This window comes from Nuphar pumila, chromosome 6 (assembly GCF_984573655.1).
Source record: "Nuphar pumila chromosome 6, dmNupPumi1.hap1.1, whole genome shotgun sequence".
In the NCBI taxonomy this organism is placed as follows: domain Eukaryota; kingdom Viridiplantae; phylum Streptophyta; class Magnoliopsida; order Nymphaeales; family Nymphaeaceae; genus Nuphar; species Nuphar pumila.
In genome coordinates this window covers 129,162,399-129,188,292 of record NC_143254.1, presented here as the reverse complement: position 1 = coordinate 129,188,292, position 25,894 = coordinate 129,162,399, and the positions used below count along the sequence as shown (strand labels likewise).

General features: G+C 40.2%; 1 protein-coding gene across 2 annotated transcripts in view; it reads right to left on the bottom strand.

Annotated features, from left to right (window-relative positions):
- Positions 1-19,293: 19,293 nt before the first annotated feature.
- LOC149836191 (uncharacterized) overlaps positions 19,294-25,894 on the bottom strand; it is a 31,850-nt gene continuing 25,249 nt past the window's right edge. The window contains exons 4-10 of one of the 2 annotated variants that reach the window (XM_090009045.1): positions 22,866-22,970; positions 22,682-22,761; positions 21,709-21,799; positions 21,528-21,635; positions 20,725-20,811; positions 19,708-19,776; positions 19,294-19,597 (exon numbers count right to left, since the gene is read on the bottom strand). In XM_090009045.1, the coding sequence (XP_089865171.1) occupies positions 19,424-19,597; positions 19,708-19,776; positions 20,725-20,811; positions 21,528-21,635; positions 21,709-21,799; positions 22,682-22,761; positions 22,866-22,970 (714 nt within the window). In that variant the 3' untranslated portion in view covers positions 19,294-19,423. Of the gene's footprint in view, positions 19,598-19,707; positions 19,777-20,724; positions 20,812-21,527; positions 21,636-21,708; positions 21,800-22,229; positions 22,507-22,681; positions 22,762-22,865; positions 22,971-25,894 lie in introns of those variants that run through there. The other variant, XR_016432403.1, reaches the window with a different exon arrangement.

Below are 25,894 nucleotides of genomic sequence, written 5' to 3'. Positions count from 1 at the left end.
TAGGAGATTGGGTGTTGTTGAAACTACCACCCCGCCGAAAGATGACCCTAAGAAGGGCCCATAACCATAAGTTATCTCCTCAATTTTATGGACCTTACCCAATATTAGAGCAAATTTGAAATGTGCCTTACAAGCTCTAACTTTCATCAGAGGCTAGAGTGCATCCTATATTTCATGTATCAAGACTAAAGCCCTATATCAGTACATCTCCTGAGATTTTTTTAGCCCTGCCTGACTTAGGAGAGCTAGCATAACCTATTCCTTCCCACATATTGAAGAAAAGGAGAAGACGAATCCATGGTCAAACTACTACAGAGGTTCTCGTGCAATGGAGTGAATTAGGATCAATTGACGTTGCGTGGGAGGTAGAGGACCAGCTGATAGAGAACTTTCTTGAGTTCCCACCTTGAGGACAAGGCTTATTTGAAGCAGGTGAGATTGATAGCAACATGGCATCACCCTCGTGATTATCTTTGTGTTTGTATTTTCTGTTTGGGTGGGTTTGGATATCTCTTATTAGGAACTTATGGATCTGATGATCCAAGTGGGTGTATAAAGTATTAGGGGATACTGAAAGGGATACAAGAGTCTTATAGGGTTAATAAGAGTTGCATGAGTATTATTTGAATTATAAGAGGGCAAGGAGGTCCTTCTATTAGACTCAATGCCACACTAGGGGCATGAAGTCTTTTTATCTGGCTCAACGCCCCTTAGGAGCATTGCCAACTTTCTGCATGAGGAGACAATCTCACCTAGAGATATTCCAAGGTGGAACAACTAGGTGAGATTGGGGCTTATAAATATCTATAAGGCAATGGCGTAAGGATTATATTCAGATTCCTAACTCAATTGAGGTTTCTCAATTTGCCTTACTAATATTTTTTTTATAGGATTCACTCTTTCCTTAGAAAAGAGATTGGCACCCTTGGATTCTTGCTGAAGGAGATTCTCCCATTCCTTCTCCCTTCCAAAAAATGTGTAGGTCTCTATCTATCTTCCTCTCTCTCTCCCTCTCACACCTCTCTCTCTCTCTCTCCAATCCATTGGCTGTTATCCACGTGAGTTATAGATCTCTTTACTTATTGAACCTGAAAGGGCTTGGATTGGATTTTTGCTCACTTCTTGAAAAGGCATGAGTTATGGATCATTTTACTTCTTGAAACCAAACCGGTTTGGATTGGTTCTTTATACACCTTAAAAGGGTATGAGTTGTGAATTTTTTTACTTTGGATTTGAAGTTAGAAGACCACAAATCTAGACTCGAAAGAGCTCAGGTTGGAAATGAACTTGAAGGTTTGTGGTTCGCAGATCTAGATTGCATTCTCAAAGAGGCTTGGGTTGGATCCGAATCTTAAAGCATATAAATCATGGATCTGGACCTAAAGGCATATGGACAATGGATCTTAACCCAATTCCTAGAAAGGCTTAGGTGTCACCCAAAGGTGTGTTTTGAGAGTCCATCCAATCTATCAAGTATGATTGTAGTTTACAAGTTTTGTATACTTCATAAAGCCCATGAACAATCTACAATCTCTTAGTCCAAAATCTACAATGATTTAGTCCTTTAATGATTCCCCTAAACAACAGAACTTTAACTCTATTATCAGCATCCAGTGAATTTACATTATTCACGAGAAACTTTACCAAAAGTAAAAGAATGTTGTAGTCCTTTAATAATGAATGCTAGCATACCGCTAGCAACACTAAAGGCGAATTATTCAAGCCCTGAATGACCATTTTTTTTCTTTGGTGTATTCAGGCTGAGATTTTTTTATTGGTAATGGAGAACTAATACTTGCATAATTTGTTAATGCTTTCAGTTTTGTTTTGTTGTTTCCAAGGATGTTCTCTATTTCATACTTTGGATGCTTCTTTAACAAATTTTTTTGTGCTTTTTGTTGCTCATGAAAAAATCATATTAGTTATTAGGACCTAATAAGAACCATGTCGTTTAACCTCATGCAACAAGGAGGATAAACTACTTAAGTTAAACTGCAAGGCAATTTGCATGGAATTACTACATTTGAAAGCAAAAGTAAGATACTTTTTATATTATTTGATGCCCCTAGGAAGTTTATACTTGTGCAAGGCATTCCTGGAGTATACCTTCATGTAGTTTATACTTGTGTGGTAGGAGTTTTCGTCCATGTTGTTTAAGCTCATGCAAAAAAGAACATTGCTTTTTTTGAAAAATAATTCTTCAAAAAATGGCCATTTACAACAGAAACAACATATCTGCCATCTAGAGATGCCACTTTATAAGCTCCATTTGCAAACACCGCTTGCAGCATATACATTCCATCCCATTTATGTTTGAACTTGTCGTGCAAACATCAAGACAGAATAATAGGGTATCGCATAATCAACACCAAATCTCCTTTTTGAATGACCTATACCTCATATTTTGATCGTAAGCATTGGCCATTCAAGCTTGATAAGCTTATAGTGATTGATGAGCTTGCAAGTTTCTTTCATCCAAAGCATCTAGTTCAACATAACGAATTTGATCTCTTCCTTTTTGAGTTAGTGAGTTGTTGAGTGCTACCCTTAGCAATTTCAATCGGACTTCTAAGGGTTGTTTCAAAACCGTAGACGAGAATACGGTGTACAGTTGGCGATCATTATATATGTTGTCTGATACACCCAAAAAGCTTCACCCAACTTTTCATACCAATTTCTTTTGTTATCTCTAACCATCTTTTTCAAAAACTTGTACAAAGTTTTATTAAATGCCTCAACCAACCCATTTGCTAGGGGATGGTAACGCGATGAAAATTTCTGCTTGATTTTGAACTTTGTGCAAAGTTTATCTACCACATGATTCATAAATGGAGTCTCATTGTTAGAAGTTATCGACTCTTGAATTCCAAATCAAATCAGCTACAGTCGCTTTTGTTAATGTTCTGATAGGTATAGCTTCAGCTCATTTAGAAAAATAATAAGTGGCTGCCAGAATATATTGATAATTTGCTAATGACTTGGGAGCAATAGGACCAATAACATCTATGACCCAAGCAACAAAAGGCCAAGATAAGGTAGTGGCATGTATGTGGTTAGTGTATATGGTTCCCATGAATTTAGCAAATCCTACAACTCTTTGCAAACTTGATTTCATCTGATACCATGGTGGGACAATAGTAGCTCATTCTTTGCAATTGATTGCCCAATTTTGGACCCGGTTGATGAGCACTACTAGATCCTTAATGTACTTGTAAAGCTATAATAGCTCCACTTTTTGTGAGACACCTTAGAAGAATTCCATCATAGGATCCTCAATAGAGTGTGTCATTAAGCAACACAAATTGAGGGGCCATCCTTCTGATTTTAATGTGTTCTTCTCACTCTTGAGGCAATCACCCATTTTGTACATAGTCATAAATAGCTGGTTGTCAATCCTCTTCAAGGTATTATACTATTACCATATTGACAGAGGCACCTTCATCATTGTCAGGGGTTGGTGAACAACTATCTTGTGAACCTTGAACTTCTACAAATTATGGATATTGTACATTATCTTGTATGGTTTGAGGGACAATTTGACTTTGCCCTGATTGATAGGCTTCTCTATACCCTACTCGACTAACTTTGCCAGCTCCTTGTGGTGGTGCTACCTGTCTCATTACATTGCCCTCGGGTTTGATATTTCCTGGCATGTAATTGGGCATAAATGGTATCAACATAGGATTATGTATGATGAGATTATGCATAATAAGATTAAGCACAATCAGCAAGACTGCCCAATTGGGTACTTATGCTTATCTAGAATTCGCCTTCTTCTAGAATTGAGGCTCTTTTTGCATATTGTGCCAACGGTAGAGCATGATTAAGTGAGACCGGATCATTTTTACCAAAGGTTAGGACATCAAATGAATTTGCTAAATCCTTGAGTATCCTATGGTAAATGAAAAATTGAGGCCATTTAATGTCATTTAAGGCATCAATATGTGCATTCTTGACTTGATAGTCTCCATGAATAATGAGACATCATATTCTCTTTTTTGTGGTCGTTCTTAATTCAACTATCAATGCCCCATATCTTGCTGAAAGCAAATCTTTTATGGTTGCAAGGGTGAAGACATGTAAATACTTTCTTTCCTAGATAGAATGATGACAGCATATCCTCCTTGCATGCATATCACTTTGTAATACAATTTTTATATAAATTCTTCTCTAGGAATGTCACCCACATCCATGTCATCCACATAAGTAATGACATTTGTAGATGAAGTATGAACTTGTTATTGACTTGGTTTTGGAATTTTCATTTCTTGATATTTTGGTAATTTACTTCTTTGCCAATGTCAAATGATGTTGCTAACTTTACTTGAGAATTGAAACTTCTCAATATATGAGTAATGCTGACTTCATTAAAATTATTTAGTAAACCTTTTACCTTTAAATAATGAGGCACAATAGTGATATATGCCTTTCAATTGGTTGATTACCAATTGTGAGTCACCATAAATCTCAATATACTCAGCCTCATTATTAGAACAAGCAACATTGAATGTATATGCATGGGGAATTATAGTGCTATCAGGTGTAACCAATACTACGTCGACTTTGGCTTTATTGTTTTGTAAATTATCTGAGATTGGATGGGCAGTGAAATAATCTGTCAAAACTTACTCCTTGATTGCTTTTTGAAAGACAAAAGAAATGCTAAATTTTGATAGCATCATTGCCCATTTTGCAAGTCTACCAGACAAGATAGTTTTTAGAGTAGATGCTTAAGAGGGTCTACCTTAGAGACTAGTTGGTGCTGGTATGCTTCAGCTAGTTGGTGATGTCATCTTCTTGGTCGATGATGTCACCTTTACTAGCACATGAGCTTTGATTGGTTGGTGATGTCACTTTTATCAACACAGGTGCTTGCTGGTACTTTTGGCTAGTAGGTGATGTCACTTTTATTGACACAAGGATTTGGAGAGCTTTGATTGATTGATGATGTCAGCTTTTAGTTGATGATGTCACCTTTACTGGTACAAGTGCTAGTACTTTTGGTTCGTAAGTGATGCACGAGTGCTAGAATGCTTTGCCTGATTGGCAATGTCATTTTTTTAGCTGATGATCACCTTTACTAGCACAAGTGCTGATACTTTTGGCTGGTAGGTGATGCATGTGCATGGCCGGATTTGAGGTTTTGAACTCTCAAGAGGCCAAGGCAAACCATGGCTTGAGGAGCCGCTTTTGTCTTTTTGCTTGCTTAGGTGGAGGCCTACTTGGCTAAGATGATTGATCAAATAAAATTTGTCTTATTTTTAAATAGAAAATGGGTGTAATGGGTCTTTTGGGGATAGGATTAGGGGAGCTAAGCTCCAAGGTCCAACTAGGGCCTTATAAATGTCTTTTTATGACTTGAATGAATACATGAATAGTGAATACCCAACTTTTCTTTACCTCTTCTTCTCCTTGTTTTCCTCTCTTCTCTCTTCCCACTTCTCTAATTCTCTATTAATCTTCGTCCCTTGGACGTGGATCTTCCAAGGTTGTGCATGAGAGCACCTGCCGGCATGGTTCTCCGGCTAGTGCTTCTACAAATTATGGTGACCTCCATTAGTCCTAACCAATTTTGGGATGCTGGACTACGACTCTGGAGGTCCATCTGAGCCTTAGTTGTAGCCGATTAATCGTGGAACTGCAAGGGTCAAAACCGCAGGGTATTTGCCTTCCATCTCCTTCCTCATATTCGGTGAATTGGCTTAATTACCTATGTTAGTCTTCCTACTTTTCCCATTTGTGTTTGTGCAGCTTTGGTAATCCACCCTTGGGCAAAGGATTGAGCTCTTAATCGAGTTCCCCATTGCATAAAGTCACTTGGGCTTATGCTTTATCATTGGTCGCTTTCTTGATTATTTCAGTGAATGCCTTATAATTTTTGGTCATTCTCAGTTGGTGGGCCATTGGAGGCAACTGTAAGCTTCTCTAGGCTCCTCGGCATCCTCTAAGCCCAATTGAGCATGTGTTAGGCTGCACAAACTCACTATGTTCGTGTGAGGCATTGCAGCTCACATAGAGCCCTTATCTTTCAACATTAGGACCTTCTGTGTGATGCCACCGCCTGCTACTCGCTGGCGGTCATGTGCTAGATTCGGTGAGGTTCATGTTTCCGCTCTCCCAAGCCCTGCTATCCTTGCAACGGTGCCAAAATTCTCTTCGGTGATGGCCGGTGGACTCCCATTGTGGTCGTTTGACACCCTGCGTGCAGAGTCCCTTACACATAGCATTGGCCTTTTGACCCCTTGTGTGCACGTGCCATGACTTGTGCCACAATCCTTGCACTTGCCAGCCATGTGAGGGCCTTTTCTATGTGCACATGAGGTGCTTTGTTCCTGCGCACACACAACTGTGCATGTCACCGCACATGTGCGAGCGTATCAGCATGCATAGCCGAGTTGTTGCTCCTACCACCCTTGGCCGCAGCTATCGCCGCTGCCACCACTGGTTCACCTTCGACCATCTAGCGTGCAGACCTCTAAAGTGTTGAACGTGTCTGGCGAACTCACCAGAATTGTCAACACTCTTGGTGTTGCACCTTGTTGTGACAGCCCTTGTTGCCGCCTTGACATTCACCCCAGAGCCAACTTTGGTTGGGTCCCTTGTTGTCTCCCAGCCACTACTTCTGGCATCCTTGGGTTCGTTGTTTTCCCTCTATGTGGTGCTTCCAACTCACCAATCATCGCCAGAAACACACGGGCCAATTCATCGATGTTTGCACCCAAAGTGGGCCATTCAATCACAGTCGCAAGGATTGTGCCACCACACGTGCACCTACCAGGAGAGTGCCACCTGCACGGCTTGGCAGTCGTGGCCCATGGTGCAGCCCACGCTCTCGATGTCGAAATGTGATACATATTTGTGTGAACGGTTCCCTAGGGCTTTGTTTGGTGCATGCGGCGGGACATCAACCACGTATTAGGGTCGCCTATCAAATGTGTATGAGGTTGGATCTACAGAGGAGAGGGCCTAGACAAGTGGATGGTGACCTCTAGACTCTCTAAAAATATCAGCAAAACCGTCCAACACCTTTTGGAATTCTGGTAAAACTGACTCATCGTGCTTGCCTTGATCAGGTAGGGCAACCGGTTGCATCACTAACCAAGTTGCCTCACCCGACCGTCTTAACAACTTTAGGGCTCTCTTGGCTAAAACATCTACCGGTTGCATCACTAACCAAGTTGCATCAATGTGACCTTGGTGTTACCCTTCTGAAAAATCATATGCATTTGGCCAAAATCCCAAGTCATTGTTCCCAACGAACGAAGCCAACACATGCTAAGAACAACATCCACTCATTGCATCGTGAGCACATAGAGGTCAACCTCAAAATCGGCTTCTTGGAGCCTCAATATAATATCATAGCACACTTTAGAACACACTAGTTCATCTCGGATGAAGTTATGAGTCAAGCCCGTATCTATAAGTACTTTAATACAATGCTCATTCATAACCCCATCAAACCTCATGTAATAGGAGGTTGTCATACCAGACAAGGCATGGAAGGAGATCCCCAAATTTGGGTAATCAAGGCCTTCGAATTTGGTCTCCTCACCGCCCTCATCGTTTCCCTCTTTGGCCTCATCCACCATCATGCATATAGTTTTACATTTGTGACTCAGCTCTCACTTTTTATCACAAGTGAAACATAAGCCTTTCTTCCTATTTTCTTTCATGGAAACCTCTTTTCCTCCATAGCAACATGACTCAAATGTTCCACCCTTGGAAGCATGGATCCCTGACCAGTTTGGGAGGCCGCTCGCAAGGATGGGTGCCTCGGGTGTCGAGGAGTCTAGTCGGCTTTTGCAAAGTTGTGAGTTTTTTATTCCTCTCCTTGATGCATCAAGAGAGAAAGAAGAAATCCCTCAAAGTACGGGGGTTGTAAAACAACTCCACCCGTATCTCCTTAAGTGTACCCACATACGCACCCATGAGTGCGTTCTATGCCCAACCGTGCATCATGCTACTAAGATCTTCGCATGGAATTCTTGCATGGTTTCGTTGAACGGTGGTCTATCAGGCACCTCAAGCCATCTAAAGGGTGACTCGGTGTGTCGTAGGGGTATATCAGCATACCCAATCCATGAGGGGATGTCTGGCCAGCCATGGAAGGCCCCTGCAACACCTTATAGAGTCGCCCTAAGAATCAGAGTCCTGAAAGACTCCTTGTGTCAATGGGAGGGGACGGCTTGTTGCTCGGGCATTTTCTTGAACACCAAGCAGTTAGAGGTTGGCACAACCCCCATGTGGCCGTGTTGTGGCCTCTTCTCTTGTTGCATACACCACCTCTAAAGGGTCGCGGTGTGAATCTCATGGCAGTCTAGCCATTTCTCCAAGGAGGCATGCATCTCATTTATGGAGGTGTGCAATTCACTCATCATATGAATCATATCACCCAAGTTAAGGGGGGTGTTACCTTGCCTGGCTGAGGGGGTGTCCTGATACCAAACTGGTGCATTTGTGTGAACGCGAAGCAGGTTATATGTTCCCCCCCCCCCCCCCCCCCGAACAGGGCAGTTAGCTACATCTCATGATCGGGGGTCCCAAAGAGCACCACGTATGTAAGCATGTGCGTCTCGTATCCCCATGTTTGTCAGCATTAATTAGCGTTGGAGTTTGATAAGATTGCAAAGACTTAAGTACCCTCTCCTCCATTGGTGCAAAAAAAAATGACGGTTCTTGAAAAGGAGTGGTTGTAAAGACTTAAGTGCCCCGAAGATGATTATTTAAGACCCAGTCTCTGCACTGCAGGATTATCCGAGAAAGAAATCTCCCCTGGAGGAGGCCATGAACATCAACCCTCTCACTCTCTCTCTCCCTTCTATTTCTGCTTCTGTGCACATCCATTAGAAGATCATACATTGCTCCATCAAGCACCGACTGACCTATACATTGACTCTTGTGAAGCCTGATTCAGAGTTTTTACCCTTACAGGAGGAGGGTTTGGGGGCTCCTCCCAGCGTGGGTATCATCATTCAACTAAATGAGTTGTAGATCCTGATTCAGAGTTTTTACCCTTACAAGAGAGGGGTAAAACCTCATCTCACTCTCTCTCCCTTCTCTCTCTACTTCTATGCACATCCAACAAACGATCCAACATTTCTCCATCAAACACCGACTGACCTGCACATTAACTGTAGCATCGTTCAACTTGATGAGTTGTGGACCCTGATTTAGAGTTTTTGCCCTTACAGGAGGGGGGTTTGGGGGCTCCTCCCAGCGTGGGTAGCATCATTCAACTTGAAGAGTTGTGGAGTCTGATTCAAAGTTTTTATCCATTCATATTTTAAGGCATTAGATCTCATTTTTGAACATCCACGCATGTGCAGTTTGCTTTCATCATATTCAGTTGCTTTCTAGATTATACTTTGAATTCTTGTGCATTTTAGATCTATCGATTTGTATGTAAACAGAGCTCATTTTAACTTGAATTTTTTACTGCACCTTCATGCATATGTCTTCATGCTCTCCACCAAAAATCAGATCATTCTGAGTTTGTTTAACCCACTTTAAAAATCGAGATTCAAAACTTGTTATTTTGTACCGTCGGGATTTTAGCAGAATCAGGACCAACTTGCGGAAGTGATTTCTCCCTAACCAGAGATGATTTTTCCGATCCGTAAAAAGGGTTGTTTTCTAAATTAAATCTAGTTTGTTCATACCAAATTTCAGCGATTTCTATGGTGTTTTCGTACCAGTTTCAGGTCAAAAACCATAACCCTGTCACCCTGTGTCATTTTAACGGCTCAGATTTTGATCCATTTTTTTTGAATTTTATTTTTCTAATGAAAGATCATTTTTCAATTCTGTAAAACGGGTTCTCTTCGTTTCTGTGTCTAGTTCATCCCTGTAAATTTTTAGAATTTTTCATGGTCAGTTACTATTTTATTTTGATTAAATACCAGAACCTTGTATCCAGATTTTATAAATGTTCTGATTTTAGCCCCCATATCATGACTGTTGTAGCACTTCTTCAACAAATCGTTATTTGATTGGAAATATTCTTCAGCAAATTATTGTTATGATTTTTTTGAGTCTCTACTATGATTTGTAGTATTTTTGGGTCTCCAACGAGCCTCATAATGATTTATAGTGTTGTTCGATCTTTTAACTATGATTTATAGTGCTTTGGGGTCTCCAACGAGCTCCACAACGATTTGTAGTGTTTTTTGGTCTTTTAACTATGATTTATAGTGTTTTCGGGTCTCTAACGAGACCCACAGCGATTTATAGTGTTATTGGACCTCGCTATAGCGATTTGTAGTGTTTCTCGCTAAACACTACAGCGATTTGTGATACAAATCGCTATCTGAATCAAGATCAACTTGTCAGGGTCATATCTCTCTAACCAGAGATCGGATTTCAAATCCGTAAAAAGTGGTGTCTTTGTTATGAAGTCTAGTTTATTCCTGTAAATTTTCAGCGATTTCTATAGTCATTTGATACCTCATTTGGATCTAAAACCAGACCCCTATCAGTCTGCCTTATTTGAGTGACATAGGTTTTTATTTCATTTTGTAAGAGTCATATCTCCCCAACGAAAGATCATTTTTCAAATCCGTAAAAAGGGTTTTTTTTCTCTATGTGTCTAGTTTATATCTGGAAAGTTTTATAACTTTTTATGCTCATTTGATATTTCAAACCTGTTAAAAACCGAGACATGTTATAAAATGTTATAAAACTTAAAAAGTTTGAAACTTCCTCTATGTGTCTCAATTTTTAACAGGTTTGAAATATCAAATGAGCATAAAAAGTTATAAAACTTTCCAAATATAAACTAGACACATAGAGAAAGAAAACCCTTTTTACGGATTTGGAAAATGATCTTCCGTTGGGGAGATATGACTCTTACAAAATGAAATAAAAACCTATGTCACTCAAATAAGATAGACTGATAGGGGTCTGGTTTTAGATCCAAATGGGGTATCAAATGACCATAGAAATTGCTGAAAATTTACAGGAATAAACTAAACTTCATAACGAAGACACTACTTTTTACGGATTTGAAATCCGATCTCTAGTTAGGGAGATATGACCCTGACAAGTTGGTCCTGATTCGAATAGCGATTTGTATCACAAATCGCTGTAGTGTTTAGCAAGAAACACTACAAATCGCTAAACACTACAGCGATTTGTGATACAAATCGCTATCCGAATCAGGATCAACTTGTCAAGACCATATCTCCCTAACCAGAGATCGGATTTCAAATCCGTAAAAAGTAGTGTCTTCGTTATGAAGTCTAGTTTATTCCTATAAATTTTCAGCGATTTCTATAGTCATTTGATACCCCATGTGGATCTAAAACCAGACCCCTATCAGTCTGTCTTATTTGAGTGACATAGGTTTTTATTTCATTTTGTAAGAGTCATATCTCCCCAACGGAAGATCATTTTCCAAATCCGTAAAAAGGGTTTTCTTCCTCTATGTGTCTAGTTTATATCTGGAAATTTTTATAACTTTTTATGCTCATTTGATATTTCAAACCTGTTAAAAATTGAGACACATAGAGGAAATTTCAAACTTCTTAAGTTTTATAATATTTTATAACATGTCTCGGTTTTTAACAGGTTCGAAATATCAAATGAGCATAAAAAGTTATAAAACTTTCCAGATATAAACTAGACACATAGAGGAAGAAAACCCTTTTTACGGATTTGAAAAATGATCTTCCGTTGGGGAGATATGACTCTTACAAAATAAAATAAAAACCTATGTCACTCAAATAAGGCAGACTGATAGGGGTCTGGTTTTAGATCCAAATAAGGTATCAAATGACCATAGAAATCGCTAAAAATTTATAGGAATAAACTAGACTTCATAACGAAGACACCACTTTTTACGGATTTGAAATCTGATCTCTGGTTAGAGAGATATGACCCTGAGAAGTTGGTCATGATTCGGATAGCGATTTGTATCACAAATCGCTGTAGTGTTTTGCGAAAAATACTACAGCGATTTGTGATACAAATCGCTATCTGAATCATGACCAACTTGTCAGGGCCATATCTCCCTAACCAGAGATCGGATTTCAAATCCGTAAAAAGTGGTGTCTTCGTTATGAAGTCTAGTTTATTCCTGTAAATTTTCAGCGATTTCTATGGTCATTTGATGCCCCATTTGGATCTAAAATCAGACCCCTATCAGTCTGCCTTATTTGAGTGACATAGGTTTTTATTTCATTTTTTAATAGTCATATCTCCCCAACGGAAGATCATTTTTCAAATCCGTAAAAAGGGTTTTCTTCCTCTATGTGTCTAGTTTTAATCTGGAAAGTTTTATAACTTTTTATGCTCATTTGATATTTCAAACCTGTTAAAATCGAGACACATAGAAGAAGTTTCAAACTTTTTAAGTTTTATAACATGTCTCGGTTTTTAACAGGTTCGAAATATCAAATAAGCATAAAAAGTTATAAAACTTTCCAGATATAAACTAGACACATAGAGGAAAAAAACCCTTTTTACGGATTTGAAAAATGATCTTCCGTTGGGGAGATATGACTATTACAAAATGAAATAAAAAACCTATGTCACTCAAATAAGGCAAACTGATAGGGGTCTGGTTTTAGATTCAAATAGGGTATCAAATGACCATAGAAATCGCTGAAAATTTACAGGGATAAACTAGACTTCATAACGAAGACACCACTTTTTACGGATTTGAAATCCGATCTCTGGTTAGGGAGATATGACACTGACAAGTTGGTCATGATTCAGATAGCGATTTGTATCACAAATCGCTGTAGTGTTTAGCGAGAAACACTACAAATCGCTATAGCGAGGTCCAACAACACTATAAATCATTGTGGGTCTCGTTAGAGACCCGAAAACACTATAAATAATAGTTAAAAGACTGAAAAATACTACAAATCGTTGTGGGGCTCGTTGGAGACCACAAAGCACTATAAATCATAGTTAAAAGATCGAACTACACTATAAATCATTGTGAGGCTCGTTGGAGACCCAAAAATACTACAAATCATAGTAGAGACTCATTAGAGACTCAAAAAAATCATAACAATAATTTTCTGAAGAATATTGTCAATCAAATAACGATTTGTTAAAGAAGTGCTACAACAGTCATGATATGGGGGCCAAAATCAGAACATTTATAAAATCTGGATACAAGGTTCTGGTATTTAATCAAAATAAAATAGTAATTGACCATGAAAAATTCTAAAAATTTACAGGGATGAACTAGACACATAAACAAAGAGAACCCGTTTTACAGAATTGAAAAATGATCTTTCATTAGGAAAATAAAATTCAAACAAAATGGATTAAAATCTGAGCCATTAAAATGACACAGGGTGACAGGGTTATGGTTTTTGACCCGAAACTGGTACGAAAACACCATAGAAATCGCTGAAATTTGGTATGAACAAACTAGATTCAATTTAGAAAACAACCCTTTTTACGGATCGGAAAAATCATCTTTGGTTAGGGAGAAATCAGTTTCGCAAGTTGGTCCTGATTCTGCTAAAATCCTGACGGTGCAAAATAACAGGTTTTGAATCTCGATTTTTAAAGTGGGTCAAACAAACTCAGAATGATCTGATTTTTGGTAGAGAGCATGAAGACATATGCATGAAGTTGCAGTAAAAATTTAAAATTAAAATGAGCTCTGGTTACATACAAATCGATAGATCTAAAATGCACAAGAATTCAAAGTATAATCTAGAAAGCAACTGAACATGATGAAAGCAAACTGCACATGCGTGGATGTTCAAACATGAGATCTAATGTCTTAAAATATGAATGGGTAAAAACTTTGAATCAGACTCCACAACTCTTCAAGTTGAATGATGCTACCCACGTTGGGAGGAGCCCCCAGACCCCTCTCCTGTAAGGGCAAAAACTCTAAATCAGGCACATAAGTAGAGAGAGAAGGGAGAGAGAGTGAGAGGGTTGATGTTCATGGCCTTCTCCAGGAGGAACCCTTTACCTCCCTTGATTTCTTCTCTAGAGAGAGAGAGGGTTTTACAGTGTTTTACGAAGAAGGAAGAAGAAGAAGATGACGATGGAGCAATGTAGGATCGTCTGTTGGATGTGCACAGAAGTAGAGAGAGAATAGAGAGAGAGTGAGAGGGTTGTTGTTCATGGCCTTCTCCAGGAAGAACTCTTTGTTTTCCTTGATTTCTCTAGAGAGAGAGAGGGTTTTATAGTGTTTTACGGAGAAAGAAGAAGAAGACATGTTTGTCCTTTTTTTGAACAGAAAAAGAAGAAGACTTTGAAGAGTCAACATCATCCTTGACTTTCTGGATGGAGGACATGTTTGTCCTTTTTTTGAACTGTTTGTTTTTTCTTTTTTGAATGAAGGGCATTTTTATCATTCTCAAACCATCACTTTATGAGAAGAATAGCAAGAAAGGGTACTTAAGTCTTTGCAACAACACCAGAGTCCGATGTAAAGTTATGTCAACATACACGGGAATACGAGCCCCATGTGCTTGTATACGTGGTGCTCATTCAAAGCCCCGAACACAGACGTGGGATTCAGTGAATCATCGGGGGCGAACATACACAACCCTCTCGTGTGAACGGGTCACCTGTGGCTTTGTTTGACGCTTGCAGCAAGACATCCATTGTGTGTTTGAATCCCAATGCCTCTCAAATGTGTATGGGATGTTCGATTTACTGTGGGGTGGCCTAGACATGTGGATGGTGACCCCTAGACGTCACCCACAAGTGGAGGGGCATACGTCAATTGGGAATGTGCTTATGATACACTCAATACATGCGTCGGAGCCCCTAAAGTCTTACTGATTCCCCAGGAAGTAGTCAGGCCCTCCATTGACCCAAGCAAACCCATGGTGTGTTACTGCACCCTCTTATCAACCTTTGGGAAGTCTAATCTGATGTGGGGAAGTCTTTTACACGCTGATGGTGCATATCTGGATGCCCAGCACGAACAGAGGTGGCAGTCTCCATGGACCGCTACTGGCACTATCTACGCGCAAGGCAGAACCTCCGAGAGGCTTACGATGGCATTGTAAGAGTACCCCAGCCCTCATGTCACCCCTGAGAATACCTTAGGGTGTTGCAACTACAAGGAAAAGAGAGGCAGATATAAAAAAGGAGAAGGGAGAGAGGCGTGAATGAGAGAGGGGGAAAGACAACTAGAGAGGAAAGAAAGGGCGCCCATGGGAGGAAAAGGGGAAGAAAGAGGGAGAGGGAGGAGGCAAGTGAGAAAGAGTGGAGCATCCTAAGGGAGAGAAGGAAAGTAAGAGAGGGAGAGAGGAAAGAGAGGGGAAGAGAGCTAATTACTAAAAATAGTCCATTAAATTCATAAGCATGCTTGGGCTTTCTCATAAGGTCCTTATATAGGGAGACAAATGCCTTAATTAGATCCAGGTCTCCACAAGTTGGAGCTTGGATCTTATTCCAACTAATCTAAACCCATAATAAAATAATTTAAAAGAATAAAATCCAAAAGTTAGGCCTAATGGCCTAAGGTGCCCAGTGTCTAGCCGAGTGAGGGTGTGCCTACAGTAGGGGCATGGGTGCATGTCCCTGGGCTTTATCAACCGATGCCTAGTGTGTGAGGCCTTCTTCCAAGTGCCCAGACCCTTCAGTGGGGTTCTTCTTTCTTTGACCTTCATCCTTTATCCTTCCACCTTCTGCCTTACCTAGTGACTCCTATGTAAGGCCCACGCTACACACCACAACTGCAACCATAAGGAGACATGTGAGGCAAGCTCTCCGGTGGCGAGACACCCCTCAACAAGCTCCATGAGGCAAGTCTGCCAGGTCAATCATCTACGAGAGTTTGGCCTTGAGCTCGTTCATCTTCTATGATTGGCCACTTCTCTTGCAAGTGGAGGCTGAGTTGCACTAGCCACATCTTGAGGTCGCACCACAAGTGCTGATACATTTTGGTTGGTAAGTGATGTTGCTTTTATCAGCAGAGGTGATGGAACATTTTGGTTGGTAGGTGATGTCATCCTTACGAGCACAGGTGTTTTCTCTACTTGCATCATTGTAGCACTAAGCACTAGCATCATACTTTTCATAAGTCTTTTTCGCAAAGAGTGCACTTTTTTAGGAAGACACATTTTGGTATCTTCTCCTGAACGTAAGAGTAACCTTCTTTTCTTTAATGACATATAAGAGCCTTTTGGCATCTTATTTTCAAGAGAGCCTTTTAATATTTCTTCTCTTGGTAAAGGTGCAGAGCCTTTCGGCATCCATCTGCCTCTCATTTTTTGGTGAAAGGGAGGAGCCTTTTAGCATCCTCTTTACAAGAGAGCCTTTCGGCATCTCATTTTTTGCTAAAAGGAATGAGCTTTTCAGTATCCTCTTTGTCGGAAAGCCTTTCGACATCTCACTCTTATTTTCAGTGAGTGTTCAAAAAATTTTGAACACTCAAATTGTTTGCTTGTGACTTACATTGTAAAGTTGCGTCTAGAGTCTGTTTTGCTTTTGTTGAGTCTGATGTAAGCTTCCCGGTTCAGGTGAATCAATACCCCAAAGGGGCAGCCCGTATACTTGAACTGTAATAGCCTGTGGGCAAAATTGTGAATGAATCAAATGTGTTGAGTTTTCTTTTGTTCACCCTCGTTGTGATTGATTCTTGTGATTGCAATTCTTCTCCCTCTATTCTCTCTTGCTCTCTTGCACTCTAATTACAAGCTTTTGCGACTGGCAAGCGAGCTGACAAGTAGGCTTGCGGCGGTAAGGAAGGACCATCGCGCTGCGCTGGCCTATTAAAGAAAATAAGCTCGTGACACAAATAGTGATGTGAGAAAAACTTGCAGTTTTATTAGGAACTTTTTGTCTTTACAACAACCTCTAATTCTCGTAACCTTGAGTACATAGTGGGAAGAGAGAAAGGAAAAAGAGAGATAAGGGGAGAAACAAAGCTGGAGGATTGGCTGACTCCTTGTGTCTACAGCTCTTTTGGATGCACCGACACTTGGGTAGATTCTCTCCTCACTTGCACTTCATGCCACCTTCGTAGGTTCTTCTTTTATATATTTGAATTCCCACGATGGAAAAACTTTCATCATAAGTGCTACTTGGCTAGATGGTTGTCACCTGTCATGCAACCACTTTCACTACTCCTTACCTCCCTACTTTATGGGAACCAACTACTGACATGGGTGGGTACTTGGGAGTTATAATAAGCAATAGATCATTGCCACATAAGGTAAAGGTCTTTTACTTTTACCTATCTTTCATAGTGTTTAAGTGCAAGTTAAAGACAATTTTTACCCTAACTATCACAAGTCATGCAAGTTGGAATGGAACCTTAGACTAGCCTACCATGATTGAAGCCCATTTACATATCATTTTCATTTTTATCCGACTTGCAAGTCTGTTAAAATGAGATTTTAACCCCAATTTGCACAAGTCGTGCAAGTAGGGTGAATATCCAAAACTTGCATAGTGTGTTTTGTTCTTTGTTGAATCATCGTGGTTCTAAGTCATGGTTAAAGGAGAGGTTTCTACCTCTTTACCACAACTTGCAAGCAAGGTAAGTGAATTAAAATTATAATTTCATCTTTACTTGTACATGTATGCAAGGCTTGAATTGCATTTACCTTAACTTACAAGCATGATAATACAAGTTGAAATTATAATTTTATGTAACTTGCACATGTGAAAAGTGAGACTTTAATTTATATATATTTTCTAATGATATTTAATTTAGTTATCATCATTTTCTTTTTAGTGCAGTCAGTTTCAGCATCTTTGCCTACCAATCTCTCTCTCTCTCTCTCTCTCTCTCTCTCTCTCTCTCTCTCTCTCTCTCTTGAAGGAAACTAAAGTAGTGGAGAGTTCCAAAATTACAAAACCTTCATGTGCACATTAACCCCACAATTTTGAGTGCATAGAAATGGAAATTTTGTTTGCCCTTAGCAGGAATCACTTCATCACTAAGGGCATGTTTGGTATCGTCTCATGAGATTCAGATTCTCATCCAAATGAGAGAATGAATCTCATTTGCACAAGAAACCAAACATCAGAAAATAAGCTATGAGAAATGGACTCTTATTTGCCGTTCTCATTTATGTGAGTTCAGAATCACAGAAGACCTCATGTAATTCTGAATCATATGACTCCAAATCAAATTTGATTTGGAGTCATATGGGGCCAGCAAAACCAAACGTACCATAAGAAGCTCTCTTTGTTTTTATTAGTAGAAACTACTTCAATAAACCGTCGGGGGGCTCCGCTTGTCTGGCACGAGCAGTCAGTGCAGGTCACCTTCATCAGGGTCTCCACTTGTCTGGCAGGAGCAGTTAGTGCAGGTCACCTTGTGTTGGAACGTTGCAAGTTTGAACCCCAATGGTTTGGTTGTATAACTGACTAACCCCAGCTTTCTCGGTCTAAAAAAAAAACAAATACATCAATAAGATTCATGAGAGAGACCTCGATACTGTGGTACGAAAAAACGCTCAATAATCATGAAGGCAGTGGTTTCTCTCAAGCCAAGCAGCATAAATGGCACTCTCAAAGCAGGATGACTAGCAATTTATTTACATAAATATTTGATTAAAAAACCAAAAGACAAGGCCGAAGACTGATGCAGGCACTAATGGCACGTTTGATGCACCATCTCCCGCCCGGTCTCCCACCCGAAATGTGATGGTACAATCCACAAACATTGAACACAGTGACCACACGAAACACCTTCCACTGCATCTATTTTATGATGTTAATTTTGTTCCACCCCCTGTTACGAAAAGAACAAGGACGAGGGAAACCGATTTTAAACAAATATCTCTTGCCATCGACGCTCTCTAGCCCGTCGGCCCCCGATGTTCTCTCTCACCTGTCGGCCCCCTATCACTTTCCTCTCACTCTCTCTCTCTGCACTTCCATCCCCCCGACGCTCTCTTCCCATGTGCTCTCCCTTCCTCTCTCTCTTTCATGAATTAACCCTAACCTGATTTTAGGGTTACATTTTTAGGGATTTGAAAGATTTTGGAGATTTTAATGTTAGGGTTTATGATTATTTTCTTGTCTTCATTTTGTTTAGAGATTTTAGTGTTAGGGTTTATGATGTTTTGATCCAATTCAAAATCCACATTCGGAGCACAAATCCATAATAAACTTGTTAAAACATGTAAAATACTGGATCAGGTCATGTGATCCAAAACTAATTAATCTGACCTATTATCCATGTCCGCACATCATCATCAAACAACAAACATTCAGAACACAGCATCCTAGTACGATCCAAGCAAACGTTGAACTTGGTACAGTTGTTACGGAATCTGTTCCGTCGAGACCATTCATTTCGTTCAATCCTGGACAAGCCATCAAACAAGTCCCAAGTGTCACATGATCTTGCCGGAAAAGGAGAAAAGAATGCACTTTTTACATGGAAAAATTTACTGTGCTGATTGGAAAGCTAAACCTACAAGATTAGTAATCATTCTACAAAGTAAAGCCAAGCAGATTCTCTCACACTTATAAACTAGGAAGACTTTCCCGATTTAGATGGGCTTGTGGAGGAAACATGGTCGATGTCTTGCTGGATCTTGCTTCTCTTCATCTTGGCTTTAACCCTTGATTTTGCCCTAAGAGTCTGAAGCGTGTTTACAAAATTCCCCACTGCCATTACAACCAGCAGAGTTCCACAAGCAACAACCTGAATGGCAGCACGACCATCGATGTTAAAAGTGCTACTGAACGTGCTCCATACCTGCTAAACAGGTGTGTGTGTGTGTGTGGGGGGGGGGGGGGCAGGCATGTACTTACCTGCCATTCAGAAGCAACACCAGCAAATGTAGTCTGAAGCAGCAATAGTCCAACATATGCCTCAGAAATCTGAGAATAACACGCGGTTAGAAGTCTAACAAATTCATCATCAATGACAAGAAGGTATGAAAGGCCGAAATTCAAGTTAATGTCAGCATGACATGCCACCATATGCCTCAAAAGTTCAAGAATAACATGCACTTAGAAGTTTAACAAGTTTGCTGATTCAGAAACAATGATAATAAGGTGTTTAAGTCCAAACATCATGTTAATGACTGCATGACATGCCACCATAATGCTGAACCATTGCATAGTTTAGCAATCCGTGAAATGGCAAAAAATTGTTAACATTATTTGAAAGGTTTCTCATTCAAAAAGATGGCTGAAAAAAATGACCTAAAGCAATAGTTGCAAAAAAATCAGCAAACAATACATATAGGTTTAATTAGGTTTTATTATAAAACTGGATCAATGAAATGGACATAGATATGAAACTTTTCCTTCAAAATCAAGTTAGGATACAGGAAGTCTGAGATTTAGATTCAAGAACTATTGTGATCCCACCCAATTGGATCCATAATGGAGTTTCTCTGAAAAGTACTTTTTTTTAATAAATTTTTCGTGTTCTAAACATTTCTCTCGAGATTATTTTTTAAACAATTACATTTGTTTTACCTATTTTCAAAGTTTTATTGAAAAAAACATGAGCTGAACGGAATTTTGCTAACTATGATACATCATCCCCAGACACACTGCAAGCCAACCCACTTGTAGAGTCAATTGTGTAGGCAGATTCCCAGCCTGAGATGGTGGGAACAACCAAGTAAATGGTGCCATTTGGATAAGGAACTGGACCACCCAAGATCAGTCAGGTGTCCAGAACTTTTATGCAGTCCTATCCGTTTCCATGTGTGTAACATAAAATATAATGAAATGATTGAATGAGATGAAAGATGTTCGCATTTAAGTCCCATTAACGTTACAGTGATTTAGGAAACATGCTGCAGTTTTAATTACCTGTAGTATAAAAAGGATAGGGTATAAAAGCCACAGTTGACCTTGCACACCAGCAGTTTCACCCCATACAACATCCATTCTCCTAGACTGCAAAAGTGAGATAAGCCAACTACCAACACATCAGACTGTGAAACGAAGAGGCAGTAAAATACTTCATAGCTTCCTGATATTCTACAAGCGATGAATCAGTAAAAGATATAGTATTAGATAACTTGATACGTGGAAAACCTTTACTTCAATCCTAGTAGAGTCCTAAGGAGTTGAACCTAGCATCAGCAAGCCAATATGCCATAAGTATGGCAAGAAGTTACAGATCTCCTACACAATATCAAGTACCGACTAGATCACCACTTACTGAGAAGATCAGCGTCAAATATAAGAAATGGATTGGAGAAAATCTGCACAATTTCCACCAAACACTAAACATGCATAGCAAAGGTGAATAATTTGGACCAGAGGACAAATAGAACATCTGAAAACCTACATTATATAGATGGATGCAGATGTCAGTGCTGGACATGGGTCTCTCTCTCTCTCTCTCTCTCTCTCTATATATATATATATATATATATATATATATATTCAAACAAAAGATACATGCATTAATGTATAAATATTTGTAAATATTCAACGTAGTTACATAGAGCTCAGAACCAAAACCATTAGCACGATCTTAGTGCTACAATTACAGTAAGAAGGCTAATGTAACACCACAATGAGTAAATTGAAACTCAGTCTTTAAATATAATGTTCCACGGAGGAAAAAAATCAAGCCAATCAATTGTATATCAAGAGAGAACTACCTTTCCTAATGCAATACGAGTATACAACCTTTGGCGTTGATATCTGTTCTGTAGAAGCATTGCAACACCTTGCATCATTGCCGATACTAAAAAGAGCTGAACTCCTCTCTACACAAGATTCGATTGGGAAAAGTAGTTGAAATCAATCCAATAATGAGCAATTAAGGTACAAGAAGAGTACCTGTTTTTGTGCACAATCAGGTTCTCCCTTTATCTCCCATGTGAGACTGATGACAGCCATTGCCATAGCACAGTAATGGTGGTATATCCACCTATCCAGGACAAACAAAAGCATATAATAAGATGACATCAGTTTTTTCATAATATATATAAGATATATCAGAAAGCAAATAATATATTGAAATAAAGCGAATAACAATCACGACGGAATGCCACTGAGGGCTACAAGAGATCACAAATGTACAAAGGCCTCTATTGGGTCAAATACAATCTCACAAAGGAGACACAAGATCACAATCTCATAAGAACACGATATAAAAATAAATATTTTTTATATCACCACACATATGCTTGTAAAAGGCATAAGAATGCATGAAGAAGTGAGGCCCTATTTATAGAGCCCCACAAGCAAGAGAAGGAGGCAATCCGACTAGTTGGACTGCTTCCAAACAGTCATGTTGACTTACAATTAAAAAAACAGAAAAATAAAAATAGATAAAAAGACTCTTCTAGTTGCTTCACCTGCTTCTTATTATGGCGGCTATGTTGGCGTGGCGGAAATGCACTAAAAGCGAGATGAACGTGATGGAAATCAATTGATAAATTGCATGATCTGTTCTGGTAGATCGAATTAGATAGTGCTCCATGGTGCAATAGGGAATAAAAAAGAATGATTTTTTTGTCCATAAGAAAGAGAAATGGTTCGAGTCTACATCGTACATAGAGCGCCCAAGCGTTTTTTGGGCCAATGATTAAAGATTGAAAACTAAAACTGCCCATTCCTTGTCCACAAAGTAAGCTGTTAGAAAAACGAATTATCCAAATCTTGAGAACCATGAAAATCAGCATTACAACCTAAGAAATGCATGAAAGAAAATTTTTACCAAAAGAGTTAAACTGAGTTACACATCCATGCTCCAGAAGAAACATAATGGCAAACAGAGTGAAGCCAAAACTAGAAAAATATAATTTACCAAGGGCGAATATCACTCCCATTTACTCTTAATATATTCTCCCGCATGGCTAAACGCGTATATAGAAAAAGCAGCCAGGCCTGAGAAAGAAATTATACCTTGTATCAAGTTTTTGATGAAGAATAAATCCTAGCAGAAGATTTAATTTTTTCTTTTTAAGTATCTAACAAGGAACAGATGATACCTGGTATAACTGAACCGGAAGTATAGGAAAGCATCCATTCCACATCCAATTTCTTAAAAGGAGCAGTATGCACGGGAATAGCAGAAACAAAATGGCTGTTTGGTCCTGCCCACAATAACTGATAATACCATCAATACAACTACAGAAGTATTAACATTTCATCATGTATACATGTGACATTTACATGCAAACTTGGATAAACAACCGATAGCAATGGACATGATACATAAAATGGACAGTTTGAAATAAAACTGTACACATTAGTGAATATGGAAAAAAAATGAAAGGGAAGTGAAACAAGAGTATGAATTGGCTGCCAATAAGGAATGAATAGAACTTATGGATTGATCCCTTACTCTATTGTTCATAATGCTCTTTTGCAGTTATTTGTGGAATATATCATCGGGTTGGAATAAATCAAACTATAAAATATTCTCAACTAGCTCATTCCTAACCAACCCACTCAACAATGAGCATGGAGATCATCATGGACGTTTGTTTCTCAATCTACAGAAGAAAATCTGTGAACAAATCTGCAATATGACGCTCAATCTACCAAAGCAAGGTTGAATCTCAATGTCAAATTTCATCTGAACAAAACTTTCCCCCAATTCAACATGCTTATTTTTCAATATTTAACTTGATTCTTAAAAAAGGGAAAAATCTATAGGTCTTGTTTTCAAATTTCACTAAATAAAAAGGTTTTTGACTATTTTCCTTTGCAGACCAAATAAATGGTGAGCTTATGAGACTTCAGCACTAACAGCTCCCAAATCTAGGTATTCAGCCCGTATACCAGATTGAGGGACATTACTTTGCTTCTTGTTGGACTCTCGCACCAAATGATTACCAAGACATGTGAGCCTACACATAGAGGGTTCTTGATGCAGTGGTGATGGTCAGCTGCAACGTATTTGCTGGCTGGAAGAGGGAGTGTGACTCTCACGATCAACAATGGGCAGAAATAAGAGAAACAGTCACCCAAAATGATGGTGACTGGGTTAACCCTCCTTTTATTGAAATAGAGAACCCCAATGAACAAGTACAGTGTTGAACGATAAATGAAATAACAAACAATGCAAAGGAATGAGACAATAGGTAAAGAAAGTAAAAAAAAATGCTGGAACGAAAAAAGGCTGCTGCCCAAAAAAAACAATCTCTGCCTTCGTAAAACCCTAGGAGAGGGTTTTAAATATTCAGCTGGCGGATCCGGGTCTCGGGTCCAGTCATGGACGCGAGACGAGATCCGGGTCTTCTTCTTGATGGATCTGGATCCAGGTCATGGGTCTTGGGGTAGGGTCTGGGTCCATCCTGCCCTGCATCATTCTCCCTAGGTGGGAAAGAAGTCAGCTCTGACGACTTGTTGTCTCCACAGTAAGCATATAGATCAGACACATTAGATGTAGGAGAAAGGTGTCAAGTTTCGGGCAGCCCAAGGAGGGAAGATCGGTCAACTAGGCCCGCTAGCCGGGGCAACCCGGTCTCCTTGGTGGGAAGGAGAACTATCCTATGACCCTGAAAGACAAATGTGTACGTATTCCTACGGCCATCATGGATGGTCGTACGGTCAAACTGCCAGGGACGTCCCAATAGGATGTGACACGCACTCATGGGCGCCACGTCACACCACACTTCATCGTGGTAATGCTCCCCCATAGAGAACTGAACTAGACAACGCAGGGTAATTGACACCTCGTTGCCTTTCTTGAACCATGCCATTTTATAAGGTTGGGACAATTTTTCTGTTTTTAGGTTCAAGGTGGACACGACACTCTCGGACACCATATTCTCGCACGCTCCAGTATCAATGATAACATCACATGCACGCCCCTCACAGTTACACCAGGTTCTAAAAATATTATTTCGCAACCATTTTGTGGGGGTCGACTCTCGGGATGTGGTCAACACATGACGAATGGTTAACAAATTTTCGATGCTGCCATCGAACTCTATGACTTTCACCTCGTCATTCCCCTCAACAAGCGACTCACCCTCGCTCTCACTATCGGACGCAGACTCAACAATGCCCTCTGCTAGATGAGTGTTCTTATTCATGGTGGGACACTTGGATGCAATATGACCTAACTCTTGACACCTAAAACAACGAAAAATGGACTCATTGGGCTTACCCTTGGATCTGGTGTGGTACGCAGGTCCAGACTGATCGGGTTTGCTAGGGTCGACCCCTTGGACGGACTTTGAGTCTTCTTTCCTAGGGGAGCTCGCTCCCCTGATTGGGAAACTCGACTTTGGTTGACTGGACTGATCACTACGGGATGTCCTATGTTCCTGCCTCCTTTTCAGTTTCTCCTCTATATTCATAGCATAACTACTTGCCTGATCCAGTGACTCGACTGTGATACAAGTGAAGTCGTCAGAAATAGCAGGACGGAGACCAGAAATATACCTCGTGACCTGCTGACGGGCGGTCTCCTCGATCTGCACTCATAGGGAAAGACGATGGAACTCCGCAGTGTAATCCACCACAGTATTGGTGCCTTGACGCAGGGTCAGGTATTCCTTGTAGGCTCTCTCGGCGTGATCTGACGGCACAAACTTAGACTGCATCAACCGCTGCATCTCTTCCCAAGTCTGTACACGCTCTAATCCCTGTCGTTCCCTCGACCGCTGCATCTCAACCCACCATGTCTGTGCTAGGCCTCTCAACCGAGTAGAGGCTAGGGAGACACGACGGTGCTGGGTGACATCGTGGTAGTCGAAGAAGAATTGGACGGCATATGACCAATCAAAGAACTGCACTGCATCGAACCAACTTGCGAACTCTGAAAGCTCTAACTTCACCCCATACGTGGAGGGGCGCTCTGGTGCTCTCTGCTGACGGGCCTCCACCATGCGTGCAGGGTATTCATCCCAAAAAGTATCGTCCCACACTGCTCTATCATCGCGGTTATGCTCACCTGGCTGTTGGCGTTGTGCTACTCCAATGACGTGTGGGGGGCGCTCAGGTCGCGCCGGTCCCTGCTGAATCTGCCTCGGTCTGGCTGGCCCATGGGCGGGAGCCATCTGTG